The 19,815-nt window shown below is 37.3% G+C and overlaps 2 protein-coding genes across 2 annotated transcripts in view; both read right to left on the minus strand.

The window, feature by feature from the left end:
- LOC140149110 (cadherin EGF LAG seven-pass G-type receptor 1-like) lies at positions 1 to 15,989 on the minus strand. Its single transcript, XM_072171279.1, has 9 exons — positions 15,712 to 15,989; positions 11,003 to 11,635; positions 7,623 to 7,860; positions 6,979 to 7,186; positions 6,273 to 6,406; positions 5,243 to 5,362; positions 3,137 to 3,351; positions 1,765 to 1,899; positions 1 to 943 (listed from the first exon to the last, which is right to left on the minus strand). The coding sequence occupies exons 2-9, from the start codon at positions 11,574 to 11,576 to the stop codon at positions 750 to 752; spliced, it is 1,818 nt and encodes a 605-aa protein (XP_072027380.1). The 5' UTR covers positions 11,577 to 11,635; positions 15,712 to 15,989; the 3' UTR covers positions 1 to 749.
- The window catches only part of LOC140149111 (cadherin EGF LAG seven-pass G-type receptor 1-like), a 17,139-nt gene continuing 13,311 nt past the window's right edge, over positions 15,988 to 19,815 (minus strand). The window contains exons 4-6 of the mRNA XM_072171280.1: positions 17,765 to 18,253; positions 17,104 to 17,343; positions 15,988 to 16,481 (exon numbers count right to left, since the gene is read on the minus strand). Coding sequence (XP_072027381.1) covers positions 15,988 to 16,481; positions 17,104 to 17,343; positions 17,765 to 18,253 — 1,223 coding nt within the window. The remainder of the gene's footprint in view (positions 16,482 to 17,103; positions 17,344 to 17,764; positions 18,254 to 19,815) is intronic.

The following is a 19,815-nucleotide window of genomic DNA, read 5'->3' on the forward strand; positions in this document are numbered from 1 at the left end:
TGTTTAGGGTGCTTTTCAAAAGTTGATTATCGCGGATGGTGTACAGGCCACAATGGGAGTGACCCCGGCCAAATATAGCATTGCAGGCACATAACCAGCCTCTGCATTCCAAGGTAAAATGTCACTGACAATTTGGTCCCAATTAGAAGAGAAATAACATCCAAAAAGGGCTGATTTAAGAGCCATTTTCAATTTATCTGAAAATACTGTCCCCTGTCCCCTCTGGTTACACCACTGCAGCATTGCTTCTATGGCTGGCAAAGGTTCTCAAATGATGGCCCGGGAGCCAGATCCAGCATGCAGACCAATTGTTGAAACACAAGTCTTTGAAATGTGTTTGGCCCTCCATGGCCGGTGAGCAAATGAAATAACCCTGATTTTAACATGTAATACACAACACTTTGCAGATTTGTGTACAGCCATATTAATAAAAGCACTTGACTGCTGCTACATTTGTCTCTTTTTACATAATAGCTAGGAATAAATACCAGACTCATCTCAAGTCATGTGGAAGTCACTTCAAATCATCCCCAAGTTACATGGTGGAGGAATGTTATCTGTATTACTAATCCATGTGACTTGGGGATGAATTGAAGTGACTTCCACTTGAGATGAGTCTAGTATTTATGGCTATAAGCATACATTCATTTGACAATGTGTAACCGAGTGTGTACTAAGCAATCAGGAGTCACTGGTTTTAGTGGCCATTCCATTGATTAAACTAACAAATAGGCAAAATATTTGCGTTATTACTGAATAGGTATATACGTGGTTCTATTCAGCCTTACTTCCTCCCCAAACAGACCCTGTCCATAGGCTTTGATGGCAAAAATATATAATGTGTTGGGTTCCAACTTTCTGAACTTGACACGTCTCTTCTTCTTCTTAGAATTTGTCTCAGGAACATCAGCATTCCGCCAGTCACTGGGAACCCCATTATACACTAGGGAGAAGAAACATGCACATACAAGGAATAGTAATGATCAATCTAGTAAAAAACGATATATCCATTGTTCTGAATTTGAGATAACTACAACTGGTCAAATATAAAGAAAATAATAAGAAAATATGTGCCACTTTTGATCATAGTTCCAAAACTCTACTTTGTAATTTTTCAAGTAGGGTGTCAATTTAAAGCTAACAATAAAAAGCAGACTGATGATGGTGGCCTTATTCAGTTTTAAAATGGCATGTATCTGCTTTTGCATCAGAACTCTTCACATAATCATCATGTAGTGCAAAGTGTGTAATGAGCTTTATAGGAGAAACATTCAGAGGAATACTTGTCTTACAGTTGGCATCGATTGTCAAATGAATTGAGGTCTCAGGATTTGAAGCGCATTGCAACAAACAAGGGGGGCAACGTGCCCCGGGTGCTGCCCTTAGGGAGGTGCCAAATTGACCAATTCAGTATCGATTCTGCGCTCCTCCAAGTGATGAAAGTCAAAATTTTTGCACGTTTCACATGCATTTCAGCACTAAATCAACTGAAAGAACATTTTAAGACTGATATTCAACTTCTAGTAACCAAAATTTAGAATTGTTTACAAGAATTGGGGGGGGGGGGGCATTATGTATCCTTAGCCCTGGGCGCCACAACCCCTAGCTACGTCACTGCCCGCGTTTAAGATATTCTCGGGTGGTGGGGGGTAGGGGCGCCAATTTTGTTTCTTGCCCCTGGTGCTACCAACCCTAGTTATGCCACTGCCCCCCCCCCCACACACACACCAGCAAGATGTTTTCTTTCTATGTATGTAATCTTACCTTCAGTGTAGCTGACTTCATATCCTTCAATTGGTACAGGAGAATCTCTTGGTGGTTTCCATATTATTTGTATGGCCTTCTCCCAAGACCTTGTTTTTAGAATTTTCACAGGGCCTATGTGAATTGGATCGTCAGCTGTAAAATGAACAGATTTCATCAATTTACTTGACTCGATATTGGCATGCACAAACATGACTAACTATGATTGATTTGAAAATTACTGCCAAGCATTTACTATTTGCATAGTTCTGCCATCTTGTTACCAAAACAAGGTTCTCCCTACAAATGAATATGCAATACTGTAACAAATATTTGTGGTACATTAATTTTTGTGCTTTTCATGTTCAGTCCAAGAGAGCGCCAAATATGGATCAGGAGTATTACATAATAATACCCTGCTATGACAATAGCTGCACTAGGTTAATCGTATAATCTCCTTATGTGGTTAGCATGGCTGGGCCAGGAAATCCACAAGGTCAGCCAATGTATGTACATGTATTCGGTACATGTGCCATATCTTTTACAATGGGTGATAAATTTCTGGTTTGTTTTATTTCAAAACGCAACATTCGATATTCTAAAGCTTGGTCCAAATCCAAGAGAAGAACCAACTCTAGTAATTTATGTGGTTTCAAATTATATCAGACGTTGCCTTTTTGATAGAAATGGTGTTTGTTGATGTGCACAGTTTCCCATTAGATCATAACATGCTGTTGTACATCCAAGGTCAAAGGTCTTTTAATCCATATTTGGCGTTGTTCTGGGACTGATGTTCAATGCAGCTACCACGAAAATAAAAACACATGAATATGTTATTTTTATGTATAGGCCTATGTAAGAAAACATAAAATTGTGAATTTAAAAACAAGTGAAATGGTTAAAAATCGGCAATGCGCAAAATTTACACACAAAAAAATAACCACTTGTACAATAGTGCAGTGCTTCTTCCCTTTTCTTGCATGCTTCAGTTTACATGATCAAAAGAGAAGCAAGTGTATAAAAGGGGTTGTAATTTGTAAGTAAAATTTCATTTTGGTTTTACTATGCATATAGGACATATCTATAAATTAAATAAAAAGTCAGTGTGTGTCACTTTTGTTTAAAATACACTTTTATTTAACCAGCTTTAAATGGATGTTTTTTCCAAAAAAGATCTTTGAAGAGGTTTACGAAGTGATACTATGATCATCATAAAGTTGTTTAATAAGTTTTCAGCAAGGCTAGTATGATTTTAAAAATATTTACCAGTATAATTTTATGTGGATATTCTTTTATCCAGTTTTCAATGCAGACTTTTTCAAAAACAAAGTTTGAAGAGGTATATGGAGACAAATATATTTACTTTTACATAAACTGTAGAGTATCCCCTTACCTAAATTACATTGCCCATCACTACATGGGTCATTGAATCTCAGATCACACCCAAGCTTTGTAGAATTTTCTTTAATGTAGCCGTTCAGATCCAACTGTTGGTAATCAATGAACACATCACGGATGCATCCTACAAAATTCTTGTTTTCTACAGCTAAACCAAACCAATAGTTTTGAGCTGCTCCCAGGAATAATGGTCCATCAAGATCCAAGAATCTGAAAGTGATCAATTCTTACAGTTTTACTTTCTGCCACATGTAAAAGAGATTCTTTCTCATTTCTATAAAATCATTTACCTCACACGCACATACCTGTGAAAAATAACCACTGCTCACCAGTCCCGTAACCAGGATTTATTTGGAGGGGGGCTGACTTTTTATTTGACTTTTTCTTCAAAATTTGGACCTTTTGGACTAGGGGGGGCAGATTTTGAAAAAGAAGAACTTTCTTTCAAAATTTTGACCTTTTTTGACCAAAAAGGCATAAAAAACTCTATTTTTTCGCTCCCTATGCTTGGAAGTGGGACTTTTTGTGTCCAAAAACCAAAAAGGGGACTTTTTTGGGATTTGGCATCCACCCCCAGCCCCCTGGTTACAGGCCTCCTGCTCACAATTTACTATAGGAAATAAATTTGCAGTATAAAGGCATCCAGTTTTAGTTTTAACACATGAGAATCGGGGGGGGGGGGGTAAATACTGTGCTTGGAATAGGGTCAGGATTAGGGTTGGTTTTCAGTAGGTATGAAGGGTTGCATTAAGGCTTGCCTGTAAAGATTAGGGCTGGTGCTAGTTCAATCAACAAATTGGTACAAAGATTAGAATAAATAGCAGTATTTAGAACTATATGACAGGCAATGAATAACCTGCTTCATTCAAGCAACTTGATCTAGTCAGATAACCAGAATGGTATAAATGGTAAAGTTTGTCGTAATATGACCATTAATTTGATACACTTTGAATATGAATTCTTTGATAGACTACAAGTTTTTTTTGGTCAAGTTTGTCCTGGTATTTCTAGCCATGGGGAAACATCCCCTCATCCCAATACTCTGAAGTAAAAACAATACGCAATTAAGCATTGATAGAAAAGTTGATGATCTAGTTAACATAGGAAGAGGCAAGGAAGGGGATGTTTTGCAGGAATGTAAAGATATTGAGGATTTTGTCCAGTGCCATATATTGACATCATAGGTTGTTGATCAACTACTCCAATTAAAAGAACTTATTCGTAGGTCTAATTCAGGCCTTCTCAACTAGTTTATTTGAAGTGCCAACTGGAAAATTTTAATGATCATGAAGTGCAAACATGTTAAGGGATGATTTTGCAAGGGAGCCTGTGCGCGACCGAATGAGTAGAGGGTGGATCCAGGGGCCCGCTTTATGGCCCCTGGAGGGGTCCAGTGTGAAAGCCCGGCCGCAGGGTCCTGGTATGTGAAACAAATAGTAGATTGTGCGCCACTTTGACTAACTCCAAGTGCCACCAGTGGTGCGTGCGCCACCAGTTGATAAGGCCTGGTCTAACTAGCATGTCAACAAAGATTGCAAGTATACAAAATAAGTATTGCATGCAATTTGGTTGTGTGGATCAAGGGTGTGACTGGATACCATAGCTGGGGAAATTACTTCAAAGTATTGTGGTTCTGAAGGTTGATTATCTTTATTCCCATCTCCCCCATCAGGAGCCAAATACATCTCCATACAGAGTCACCGTTTGAACAAACAAACCTAATGGGTTTAAAGTTCAGAAGGTTCTAAAGCCTTGTTATTGAAATAATTCATATGATTGTCGCCATTTGAATAACCTTCAGTTTATATCATAAGAAACAAACCTTCAGAACTAATAATACAGAGTAACTCTGTAAAGCCTGATGTATACTTCACAACTCACTTATAATGCTATGTTGTATCATTTAGCATATTTGCCCTATGCAATGTCAATCTTGCCTGGTTTTGCCAAACAAATGTGACATTTTTGGGGTAATTACACAATACACATTTAAAGAGAGCATAGTGAGGTACTTTGATTGAGGTGGCTCATGCAATTGTGGGGCTTTATCAATGTGGAGTATTCATCAGGCATTAGGTTGGGATTAGATGAATGAACTGACCTCCAGTCATAATAGCCTCCAAATTGGGATCCATATCCGAGGCAAGTAAAATTGTTGATGTCGATGTCACACAATTCTTCTGATGTCAAATTTACACTTTCTTCCGATGTCAAATTTACACTTATTTATACACAACAGAACAACAGTTAGACAACTTGTAACACAATGCTGACAAATTAGTTAGATACAGGCAAACAGAGCTGATCATAGATGATTAGTTTAGTCCCACTCAATATTAATAGGTCACATGATCTGCACAACATCTAGTGCTTTATGTGTTAAATAAGAATAGACTACACAAAAAAAACAATGTGATACTTGGAGACATTAAGAAGTGAAGAAAAGTCAGTCTCAGCTGGTCTTGTGGCTTCTGGAATTGTCACTATTGACCCTTTGCACGGTTATCTCAAAACCAAGTTCTACCACGCAAAGTGTGTGTTGTGTGTGCGTACACCTGTCAAATGCGTGCTTTAATTATGGTCCGTTGCTTGAAAAGCACAAGAAATAAAAATGCACTTTTTGCGCATGTATTTGCAGTGAGAACCTTGTTTTGGTAACAAGATGGCAGAACCATGTAAAGAGCAACTAAACACTACCCACAAGTTGCCGTTATAGTTGAGGTACCATTAGAACTAAGCCCCGTTCACAAACCGAGACGCCTCTCGATTAGCGAGCACCAAGCGTAGCGATTGGTAGAATATCTTGGATCATCATAGGTATCAGAGTACAGCACAGAGCCTGTGCTAGGTACTGTGAGTGTATTGTGATCACATTCCCCTATTGACAATGATCTGATCACATAAGTATAAGGTGTTCAGATCACATAATAGAAAAATCCATTGATATTTAGGATCTATTTCCGACACATTCCAACTCATGCAAGGCAATTAACGCTACCCATCTGATGTCTTCATCGGAATAACAAATACATGAACAAGACAAGATATCATTCAAACACACACAAGAATAGAACAGTCATTCTAAAAACAGCTCCAAGTGATGTTGTAGACGTATAATAAATGGTTCTTACCTATGATTACTAAATCCTCCAAACTGTGCAGCATATCCCAGGCATGTGTGATTACCAATATTCCACTGAAGATACTCGTCTGGTTCTAATGTCTCTACCCAATTAATACAGCTATCCACACCAACCAACACATGCTGTAGTAACAAACAAAGTCATTAAGTTCAATTTATGTGATGCAATCAAGCAAAATGAGTCAACTGTCCACAAATAATAATTAAACTTAATACAGTGCCTTACATCACATAGTGACCTCAATGTGCTGACAGATTCAAATCATAAATACAATGATACACAATAGAACACATAAGTAACAGACAGATTACAAAACATTACATTACACTGCCAACTGTCTCAAAATTGAGTGAGCAATTTCTAGGAATGAGCAATTACAGAGTCTTTAAAAAACATTTTTACAGTAAAGGTAGTGCAAAAAGACTAAAATGATTGGTATTATCATGCTCAAAAATTTGTCAATTTCATACTATTTCAGCCAAAAATGAGGTGAATTTTGGAATTAGATGGAACAGTGCGCACAAACCGTGGATAATGAATCCATTTTACACTATGCTGGGCCCAAAACATATTGGTTTTTTTTGTGCTAAAAAGGAGGATGCACAGGGATGCTTTATTTTTTCTTCTGTTAGGATTTTAGGGGGATGTCAGGGAGATGTGTCCTACCGATGTACACAATTATGCTTGACCATACCTGTCTGACAAAGTTAATCTGTACATCATGCCATTCTCCATTACTGATTCCTCCATAAAGTCCAGCATGTACTTTACTGTAGAGTTCACCCAGAGAGAATGAGAATACTAGTTGTTTATTAACCACTTCCAATGCTATGAAATCATGTTGTCTGCGATTTGAGCGGGCATTGTATAGAATCAAACCATTGCTTCTGTATGTACGGAAACTGTAAATACAAGAATACACTTGTTATTTGATGACAAGTTGCTAAAAATGGGAAAACAGAATGGTTTGAAATTCTTCAATCAAAGGCCTGGTATGTTTGACATTGTAAATCTATAAAATCTGTTCAAGTAATGTCAACCCTGTTGAAACTCTTGAGGCATTTTTTAGGAGACCGACACTAAGACTTGTATAATGTTGCAATTCATGTGAAATAACCCTCTCAACTATTGAATTACCAAGCCTGACAGAAAATAAGAAAAATCTAATTCATAATAAAATAATCATCTGCTTACAAGTGAGACCATACTGCTCATCCTCAAAGTCTGAACCATAAAATTCATGTTATAATCTACTCAAGTTTAATATCTAAATTGAGACAATTATACTTTTAATTTAAATGCTAATTATAACAAAAAATTGCTACTTATCTGACTTACCTGAGTTTAATGTTCAATTGATCATGCCAGCCAAGTTCATCAAAAGCCATGAATGAGCCTTCTGAAATGAAGGTCCTTGTAATTCCTTCACAGAATGTTCCCATTCCATCTACTCTGTCAGGACAATCACAGTAGAAACCCCCATAGGTGTCATCTGATTCTACACACGTACCATTATGCTGACACACATTCTTTTCTGGACATCTAGCAAAACGCATGTCTATCTCACAGAAATCACCTAAAATCAAATAATATGAAAAATGTCATATGAATGGTTGTGTTTTATCACCAAAAATATTTTTTTAAAGTTTCTTGATTAGATTAGCCAATGCACTAAACATCTAATACAACACACGTTTTTTGCTATATTTAATGGAAAAGCTGAAGATCCTATTCATAACCCCATGTTTCTTGCTTATGTATGCAGCGCAAAACTTAGATCGGAAACATATCCCAAATGTTGAAGGTAAGTTTAGGCGAGAAATATGTGATATTATACAAGCACCTGTTTTTTCAAGAGTGTCATTATTGTATAATAAAAGTCAGAGACTAAGAAACCAGTTCGCATCTAATGATCCTGTCAATCAAACTCCTCACAGCTTGTGATTGCGTAACACAGGAGGTTATCAGTACTGTCAGAATCTTTTAAGCAAAAGTGTTTCTTTGTCTTCATTTAACCAGGTCACTGTTGAAGAGGTGTGTAAAATCATATCATCTATGCCACCCAAATCATGTGCTTTAGATACCATTCCTCTGTGGTTGTTTAAAGAGAACGTTGAATTGTTGTGTAAACCGTTAACATCTATAATTAATGTGTCTTTAAGTACAGGTGTCTTTCCATCTAAGCTCCGTGAGGCGATTGTATCCCCCTCTTGAAGAAGCCTTCCCTCGACAAAGAGGTTTTAAAGAATTTCCGCCCAGTGTCAAATATAAGCTATGTGTCTAAGTTAATGGAGAAGGTCGGTGTAGCCAGATTAAAGACCATCTCAATTCCCACGGCCTCCTAGAACCATTCCAATCCACGTACAGAGAACTGCATTGCACAGAAACTGCTCTCCTTCGTGTTAGAACTGATATACTAAGATCTATGGACGAAAACAATGCTGTTGCGGTTGTATTACTCGATTTATCCACCGCATTCGATACGGTAGACCATGCCATCCTATTGAATCGGCTTAAGCACACCTATGGAATATGTGGCACAGCCTTGGCAAGGATATCATCTTATCTTCAAAATCGTTCTTTTCGCGGATCCGTCGGAGATGCTTCATCTAGCAATCACGCTCTCCATTATGGGATTCCACAGGGCTCTGTGGTTAGCCCGCTCTTCTTCGTTTTGTATACATGTTGTCTTGGTGCTATCATTCAGAAGTACAAGATCAAGTACCATATGTATGCCGATGATGTGCAGCTTTATTTACCGTTTAGTGCTAAATCTGAAAGTGATATCAAATTTGCCATTGACAAACTCTCTTCTTGTATTAATGAAATCAGTGATTGGATGACTAGAAATAAGCTCAAACTTAACAGTGAAAAAACCGAGTTCTTTATAGCATCGTCTAACTATAATATCAAATATATCAAGGACATCTGCATTAATATTGGTGGCAGCACTATATTGCAATCTCTTGTTATCAAAAACCTTGGTGTTGTCTTTGATCAGACGATGTCAATGACAGGACATGTGAAACACACGGCGAAGGCCATCAATTTCCACCTCCGTAACATCTACAGGATCCGTCGGTACATCACTGTTGATAGCTGCCACAAACTTGTCCGCTCACTGATTTTATCCAGACTTGACTATTCAAATGCTATGATGTATGGCATCACATCCAAAGATCTGAAGAAACTTCAATCTCTGCAAAATAGGGCGGCGCGGATTGTGTTTAGATTGGATAGGAGACATTCATCAGCTCCATTGCTCAGAGAACTCCATTGGCTGCCTCTTGAATCCCGGATAGTTTTCAAACTCATGCTGCTGGCTTATAAAGGTATCCATGGACTACTGCCGTCTTATCTCACCGAGTATCTCATTCCTTATGTTCCATCCAGAGAGAATTTGAGATCTGGTGACGACAAGTTACGCTTGCCATACCACCCACAAAAGCGAACACTTGGGGACAAAGCCTTCACGGCAGCTGCACCGCGCCTTTGGAACTCTCTGCCCATTCACATCCGCCAACTCCCTTCCATCCATAGATTCAAGAAATCGCTCAAAACCCATCTTTTTCCAACATGTTAATTTTCTACTTGCCTCTTGATAGTGTGCAGCTTGTCACCTGTTTATATATGTTTTTGCATGTGTATATATTTAATTGTTGCTTAACAGTGTATGCAATGTTTTTAGTATGTGTAATGTAAGTTGTAATTTAAGATGTAATTTTTAAAGTCTCTTTGTACAGCGCCTTGATCTCATTGATAAGGCGCTTCATAAATGCTGTTTAATAATAATAATAATAATAATAATAATAATAATAATCATATGGTGCCTTCTTTGAAGGAAAGGAATTGCAGAAAATGGTGAATTATAGCAACTTTTATAGACATTTTTGACATGGTGCCTTCAGGAAATAAAGTTTCTTATTACCAAGCCCTAACTTTGAAATGGTTTGTATGATTGCAGATGCAAAATGAATCATAGGGTACACTTTTTTCCACTGCATTCAGATATTCCAATCCTCGCAGCATCGTAAACAAAGCGAATCTGAGTTTGATTAACAGGTGACACAATCATTATCAACTATAAGTAAAACAATAGTTAATTGTAAAATATGCAGTCCTATAACTTGACTCAAATATTGGTAAAAAACACTTCTTGGCATAAAGCAATTCAGTTTCTCTTTTGCAAATTGATTTTATGTGTTCTTACCAGACTATTATATATCCAAGTACACAAGATGGTGAAAAAGGATCCACATCCAAGTTCCCACTGACGCTTTTTGAAATAAATCGAAAAAATATTTCACAAAATGTAAAAAGGTATGCTTAGACTTATTTGTTTTACACATCTGGACCAATTTATAGCATCACACATCATTGGGTTTGGTCACAATGGCTCATAATGTCAAAAAGAGGCTGTTTTAAAAGTTGCATCTGAATCCATAGGACTCAACTCTCAAACAAATACAGTAGTCCTATCCATGTGTATAATGAGGAGCGTTGACTCCTACCCTACAGGACTCAGTTGAACTTTTTTATTTTTACATTTCATAAAATATTTTTTTGATTTATTTCAAACTGCTTTAAGGGAGAAGTTTATAAGTTGTGCATCCTATAGTAAGACATATGACAGTTATATTTCTCATTTTATTTCTGAACAAACAATGCATTATGTAACTTTTAGACCGTACGATGACCAAACAAAGTGGTCAACTTACCTACAAAACCAGGCTCACATTCACAATAAGGTCCCTGTTCTGTGGTCCTGCATTTCCCATACCGTTGACATGGATCTTCATTACAGAAGTCATAATATTGGTTACATCTACGACCAGAATAAGCTGGTGGACAGATACAATGATACTGTCTATCCCATTTTACAGACATGAAAGAATAAGTTGGGCTAATCACTGTAGGGACATTCCTCTTGTATGCTGGAACTCCTTTGCAATTTGGCCATGGATCACAGGTTTCATATGCGCATAGTTTATCTACAGGTGGCAAAACAGCTGCTATTTGCCACAAACGAGATTGTTCCAGAGAAATTCTTGCGCGTAATTCAGCTGCGGTGAAATAGTCTCCATTGCGCTTGAGTGCAGCGAGTGTCAAGTTAATCGCTGGCGGCATGTAGGGATGAATTTCATCAAATAAACCCACGATGAACACATCTTCAACTTCTGTGTCTAATACAGATGCCAGAAGTTCAAGAAAAGCCTCAAAAGTCTTTGATTTGACAAACACGTCAACTCGCATCTTTGTGACCAGGTGAAGACTAATACTATTTGATAACATGACGTATGAGACCCTGGCAATATGGATGACAACCTGTGCTGTTGTGTTGAATAGTCCATCTGAAAGAAGTAACAAATGAAAAGATAATGGAGAAATATGTTATTTCTTTTTTATTTATGGTTCTTAAAACAAAAAGCAAAAGGAAAGTGATTAATATAGTATGTTAGGCCAAACCTACAACAAGGCTTCGCACATTTGACAAGAATCACTGATACCAGTGGCCCAAAACGCACTGTATCATCTTGATCATAGCATGCATCAGTGACAAAACTCTTTAAACAACTGCCGAATCCTAATCAGCCTATATCTACAAATATCATCTCAGCCAGAATCAGTGCAGTTCAACAATTATGACCTATATGTGTAACCGATAACCCCATACAAGTAACAGTTAGTTCTTTACCCCTGCAAAGTTTCAGCTAATTTTTCCACATGAACAAACAATTTATCTGGCGGGTTTGATGCATCACCACACACCAACACCAAAGCTCCAAATTTGCACCTAACCAATTCACCATCATATGAATATGCCATACCTTAGTTACTGGTTCACACTTGGTTTGTACACCCTGTTAGCAACCCATAACTTTGTGCTGTGATCATTTTGATCATGGTTCCGAACACAGATGGCGTGAACCAGTACAATTGATGTCACACAGTAACAGCGAATTGAGCTAACTTGACATGTGGTAACAAGTTGTACATTGGGACAGATTACTGTATACACCAATATTTTTGCGTATAGATATTTTCGCGGTTACAAGTATCACTGACAATTTAGCGAGGTGTTAAATTTGTGGTTGTTGACAACTTATATAATAAAGTACATAAGCAATTTCTTTGTTTTAACATATTCATGGCTTATTATTTTCGCGGGCACATATTAATCCGTGAAATTTGCAAAAATAAAACCACCACGAAAATTTCAACGTATACAGTATCACACAAGTAAACTTATTATCACATGATGGGCCAATATGTATTAAGTTAATTACAATTGTAAATTTTGCTCATGAAAAGATTAATCAGTACTAAAAACATTGTCACAAGAAAGTGGACCAATTTGACGAATACATTTTGTCCATCATATTTTTTGCATAATACCACGAAGATTCACCTTGATATAACTGGATTTAGGCACAAACTAAAAGTGCCCTCCCGAAAAAATCCCACCAGCAAAGAAGGGCACAGACATGGATTTTCAGAGGAGGGAGCTCTCTATTTCATTTTATGTGAAATTTACCCAAAGGCAAAGAAACACAGTGTGCACCATTACACAATTTTTTTCGGTATTACCTAACTTGTAGTTACAAGTTTGAGGCTCTTAGCCCGGCTCTTAGTCTCTATATACTTAATGAGGACCCATCTGAACACCACTGGCGGGGAACTTTGCTGTCAGGCAGATAACATTTTTAAAGTGCCTGCCTGGCGATGGCGGATAAGAAATTGGTAATATTGCAGCCGTCAGCTGTACCGCTTGAAATTATGGAAATCCCCAAATCAGTATAATGAATTGAGTTTTTCCATAGCAAGTTCCATGACATCAACCTAATAGTAATACTTGATGCACAATGTGATAAGCCACTGAGTATGTTATGGAAATGCAATGTTAACACCCGGGATTAACACCTCTCTATCTGGGAGATTGATATCATTGACATTGACCAGCAATTCTGAGTCAGGAGGAGTGGTCTTTTACGTGACACATAATCTAATTGGACAATCGCATGATTTGGGGGGTCATCTATCAGGCTGTAGACGATCCCCATGTCATCATGCGTGTTGATAATGCGTAACACGCTCATAGAGGTGCGCGTATGTATCGCTTTGTATGCGTAGACGTAGTGCGGAATATTCGCACATGCTAGCAGTACGCGCAACAAAAGATGTGAAGTTGTAAACAAGTTTCGTTCATTTTAGAAAAAGGGGAGTTTTTATGACGGTAACTTAATTTTTGCTTTAAAAAATAGTTTACAGTTATTAAAATAATATTTAACTGACTAAGAATGAGAATAAACGATAGGAATTTTTATTTTGACTATCCTCTACCTATGATAGACGACAAGCAGGTCCAATCCACTACTCAAAATATTGGACCTGCCTGTCTTCTATCCCATGGTAGATGATAGTCAAAATAAAAATTCCTATTGTTTATTCTCTAATTACCATACCCCAAAAGAGCCTAAATTCATGCCAAAATATGCATATCAATCATACCCTAACCTAGAGTCTGAAGTTTTCCATGAAAACGGACAAAACTCACGGAATCGGAGGTACAACACGGAATATGACATTTTTGTATGACGTGGCAAAAATTGTTAAAAGACAAGAGAAATAAATGTTAAAAACAATCGTGAGTTGTGTGTGTCAGTTTTTAGGATAAAAATATTGTTTAATAATACCGGAATAAAGGTATATTACCAAGGCCTGAACCCCCTATCCATCCAAACATCGTAACACTAGTCGGCCTATTATCGTGATAATATTCCAATCAGAGCATATTGATCGCGATATTGAACTCTTTATTGTGACATTAATATCATTCATAATCATTGTTTATACATTTTAAACTTTATTCATAAAACATGGATTTACAAATTTTACAACACGGAAAATGGATTTTAGAAAACAGAAAACCCTAACCCTTTTGTTATGTAAATAATAATACATGTGTACAGTATCAATAGTGAAAAAGAGATGTCTTCAATAGTCATTCATACAGAAATCAGAAATAATATCTTCCTTTTCCTATGCAAGTTTGACATTGATTATGGTCTACTCACATCCCAAAACACCATACAATGCCATATAAATCACTCAAATGAAAAGTGACATCATCATTAATGTACCGATAGTTTACTTTTGTTTTAATTACATATTCCTTTCCGCTGCCTTTACCATCTTTCTTTCTGACTCAACAAAGGTCAGATGGTGGAAGGCAATACAGTGATTGGCAATTCTTTCCCTGCAGCATCAAATATGCATGTATATTTTTAAATGCGTACAATTACAAAGAAAAAGTTTGGCTGTGTATAGCTTCACAAGTGACAGTGATACAATGCACATGTCAGATTCACATGTAAGCAAGTTTCATCACAAGAAGCACTCAAAGTGTGAATCATTGACCAGATAGTCGGATACACTATTTCCTCATCTGTTATCAATCACTAGATATTTTGATGTCTGTATCATCTTACAAACAAGACAAGTGAGATTATTTGCAAGTCATTTACTCAACAAAGGTTAGGTTTTGAAGGCTCTTTTCCAATAATGCCTATAGAAGTTCATGTGTTCCTTTTAAACTGTTTGAAATCAACATAAGGTTTATTGATGAACCATAAAATGCATGCTACTATGCTAAGTAACTCCCTTGTGGCAAAATGTTCCACTTTTCAGGTCCTTGCAGGGCTATTCATATCTGCTGTCATTGGTAATGATCTGCAACATGATTGAAGTTTTGTTCCTTTTATTAATATTAAAGTAACATAGTCCAATCAACAATCTCTTCCCCTATATCGAAAGAGAGATTTTGGCATGAGTGAAATGCACATTTAATTTCTTCTCACTGCCCTCAAATATTAGGGCTGAATGACGTTTTGTTTTGAACTTGTAAGCCACATGGTAGTCTTAAGGGCAGAGGAAGGGAAGAGAACATGGACATTTTCCTGACTTAATTATTTCAGAAGTTTATGTCCAAAGTATATAACATTAATATATCTTTGGAAAGGAAGTGGGCCTAGAATCCTATGGTAAAGTCAGAATTTAGAAAAAAAAAATTAGTAACATACAAAAACAATCAGTTTGAAGTAGAATTGTTTCATATGCTTTCATATAGAGCAGAGAAGCATTCATATTTCAACAAGGTGGTTTGCGAAACACAGGAAAAATGTGGTTTTTCACATCCACCAAAAAGGGCCGTGATGTTGGCAGAACTAGTTCTGAGATATGTTCCATTGAACTTTTCATTAACAATAGAAAACAAAGGTTTTCTCTGCCTATTTAATTATTTTTTACTACCTTCCTATATAGCAAGCAATATGGACACAAAGGGACGCCTACCATTTCTATAGTCCCCTTCAATAATTCCTGACGGGAGTGCTTAAAAAAGACAAACAATATAATTCTGAATTCATACCTGATACTTCTGCAGTAAATGTAACTGTTCTGGGAATGTATTTAGAAGCCAGTTTCCCTGAGGCATACAGCTCCCCTGTTGTGTGATTCAAGCGAAACAACTTTGAATATGCCTCTTCCTGCAATTCAAACGTCAATTCTGTAGTTGCATCAGGATCAGTTGCTCCCAGATGACCAATCTTTGTTGTTGGTATGTAATCTCCATAGAAATTGAGATAGATGGTAGAGTTGAATGGGACAGGTGGATTGTCATTCTCATCCAATACACGGATTATCACTATAGCCTGGCTAAAGAGAGGGGTGAAGCTGCACGTATGGTCACTCTATACTCACTCTGCTCCTCTCGATCCAAAGAATCCAGAGCATGCAAATCTCCTGTTCGGAAATCCAACTGGAATTTGTAAGCATCCAGTGAGTCTAACAACATAGCATATCTAATGTCAGCATTGGATCCTTCATCAGCATCGGTGGCTGCTATTTTTCCGACAAGTTGAAATGGTGGACCATTTTCCATGATGTACATACGGAGATAGTAGCCTGAAAACTTGGGTGCATTATCATTAACATCCCTGATGATGACATGTACAGGAACTTCAGCTTTGAATTTAGGAATGCCAGTGTCAGTAGCTTCCACCACAAGATCATATTCAGATATTAGTTCCCTGTCGAGAAGTTTTAGGATGCGAATGATACCAAGAGATCTGTCTATGGCAAAGGTACCAGCACCGTTCTTACCAGCTTGAAAAGTGTACCGTATTCGCCCATTTCTGCCTGTGGGCGAAGAAGGGATAAAACAGGGGTTATAGATGATGAACTGCAATTTATCACAAATACCATAATAATGCTAAGAATCAATTTTAGGCCTACTAGAAATGTTGAAGGCAGTGACAGTATGAACATTCTGAAAATCGATAAATTAGAAAATCATTCTGAAATAGGAACAAACTTGACATTATTTTTGTCAATATTTGTCCCATTACTAGCAACTGGTAACTTTTTGAACAACTTTTCAGAGAAGTTAGACCAACAATGTTCAGGTTGAACCTATTCTTTACATGAAAGCGAATTTTTTTAACCCAATTTTTTCTTGAAACACTGCACCTGGAAAAATGTTCTTGACTGAGAGTATGCATATCAATAACATATCACCTACTACATGCATATATCCAGTATGTGTATCATTATCAAAATTATCAAAATTAATTGATTTTTACCTGCTGAACATTTTCAGCCTGAATTTGATCATGTGAATCTAACCTGCTTCCAGCATAGTCATGAAAAATAATCTTAACATACTTTCTACTACTTTTTTGAAATCTAATGCTCCATCTTTTGGCAAGCAAATTTTGTTACAAATTAGTGCATATCAAATACACAAACTGATATTTCTCACCTGTATCAGCATCAGTAGCAGTCACTTGGATCACCCTGCTATATCTCAATGCATTTTCTTTCACTCTGGCCTCATAAAAGTCCTTCTCAAAAATAGGTGGATGTCTATTGATCTCTGCAACTACTACTTCCACATCAACTGAACTTGATCTGGGTTTCCCTGGATGCTGGTCTGTTGCAATAACACGGAAAAACACACTACCTCTGCTTCCACTTAGAGCTTCTGCTACTTTGATAGATCCTGTACAGGTTTGATAAACAAATAGTCAAATTTATTGCATATTTTGAGACTAATTACATGATGGAACTTCTGAAAACAGAAATTTATTGTTTAGCTTTAGCAAAATACTTTGTTTGAAAAACAATTTGATTGTGCCCAAATTTCTTATATTAGGGTTTTATTCTGTAGGCAAATTACTTTCTTTATGTTCCAAGGCTGTCTTAAGTGATCTTGCAGAAATTGAGTTCCAACAAAACATACTCTGACTAGCTTACACATATCAGAAATTACTTCAAATTTCCCTTCTATCTTATTTCCAAATTTAGATAAAGCAGTGCCAGAGATTTTCAAGTTATCTTAAATTACTGCAACATTGGAAATGGCTAGTTTTCCAGTAAAACCAATCATGTGAAAAAAGCTTAAACAGGTTAATAATTTATACCTGATATTTCATCAATAGTAAATTCTGCCAAATCATCTGGTTCTATAGAGTATTTCACTTGTCCTCCCAGATGCGCATCATCATCAGATGCACTGACAACGGCTACCAATGTTCCAATATCTGCATCTTCATGTATTGTCCACAAGTAGGAATCCTCTGAGAACTGTGGATGATATCGATTTGGTGGCGTAGTAGGTATTGCTTCAGTGGTTGTTTTGGGTCCTCCTGTTACAAACAAAGATCCCCCTCCAGTAAACAGGATACTTTGTTTGACTGGTTTGGCATCGCTTTTGATAATTGTGATGTAGATACGTGTTGTAGAAGTGAGTGGTGGTGATCCCTGGTCTGATGCTTGTACAACCAAGGTATATTTATTTTGTCTGTTCAAATCAATGGCTGTGTTGATTACACCTGTGGTTATGTGGATGTTAAATGCTCCATCTGAGTTACTACCATCTACAAAGGAATACATGATGGTACCACTTGGACCTGCAACAACAATATATTGATACAACTTTATTAATATATATAAGAAATAGTCATCATAACTTACAATAGTGTATAATTATATGCAACTGCCACACAAGGCACATGGCTATATTCACACACCACACTATATCACGTTTGTGTAAATTGGGTGGGGAAATACGTTCCGAGTAAGGCATTTCTCTAAAAGTAAAAATAAGCCTATAAATCTCAACTTGATATCAAGGAGGGGGCAAGACTTTCACAGGGGTAACTCCCCCTTGGCTACACCATTACAAGGCTGCAGAGTGGATTAATTGAATTTCAGGCAATAAATGCAAATAAGCTCATTAATATTAATATATGCAAATAACTTCACAAAAACTATACAGCACATAAGGTCACCATACTTTATTCTCCCACCAAGTTTGCATGTAGGCTGCAGAGTGAATTAACGGAATTTAAAGCAAAATATGCAAATAAGCTCATTAAAATTCATATGTATGCAAATAATTTCACACAAAACTATACAGCCTATTAGATCACCATACTCTATCAGCCTACCAAATTAATTAGCTATTGCATAAACAGGAGTGGATTAATGATTTTGCTGCTGCCAAGCCATACAGTGAACTGGACAGCGAACCAACCAGACAGCAAACCAGCCATCTGCACCATATTAAGCCCCACACAACATAGGTTGTGGTGTAGTAAAATTGAGGTCAGTGTGAATTTCAACAGATAGTTCAATTTTTGAAATTCAAACAGTGGTAGCTGATTTATCACACAATAACATTGCTGTTTTGTTGTGGTATCAAGGGCGTAAATCGGGTGGGGGACAGGGGGACACGTCCCCCTCACTTTTTAAAGTGGGGGGGACACAATATCAAATGTCCCCCCACATTTTGGTCCCCACCCTAAAAAAAAGGAAAAGAGTGAAGAGAAAGGGAGAAAAGGAGAAAAAGAGAAAAGAAAAGGAAGAAAAAAAGAAGAGAAAAGTTAAATTGCATGTAATTGGGTATGCCCATCACTGCCCATGCCTACAAAAACCGCATAGTCGGTTATATATTAGGCCTGTGGTTATTTTAGGCATTGCGTGAAGGCGGGTCCACGGCCCATAAGCCTGTGAAAATTCCTGCGGGCCCGCCAATATGCAGGGCCTGTCACATTTTATCACCAAAAAAAGTCCGTATTAAGACAGACTCAATGCTGATTTCAATATCAATCCATGCATGCTTTAGTAATTGTGAATCTCAAATCTCAAGTAAATTTTGACAAAATGACTTCAATTGGACCTCCATTTTGTAAAATTCCAACGTCCCCCTCAGCCACCCCCCCCTGTGTGTATATAAACAAGTGGTCACTTTCGCTTCACCCGCGTATTCAGGGAGCGGCTCTTATAAAGTATCAGTGGACCTGTATAACATTTAATTGAATTGGGGCCCTTTTTCTGTTTAGGCAATGATTTAAATAGTGTAAAAATGATGCACCAAATGGCTTCAATTGGACCTTCATTTTGCAAAATTTTCCAACTTCTGAGGGTGGGACATCCCCCCTCAGACACCCATTGCGTAGTGGGTAAACAA

This window comes from Amphiura filiformis, chromosome 3 (genome assembly GCF_039555335.1).
Source record: "Amphiura filiformis chromosome 3, Afil_fr2py, whole genome shotgun sequence".
Classification (NCBI taxonomy): domain Eukaryota; kingdom Metazoa; phylum Echinodermata; class Ophiuroidea; order Amphilepidida; family Amphiuridae; genus Amphiura; species Amphiura filiformis.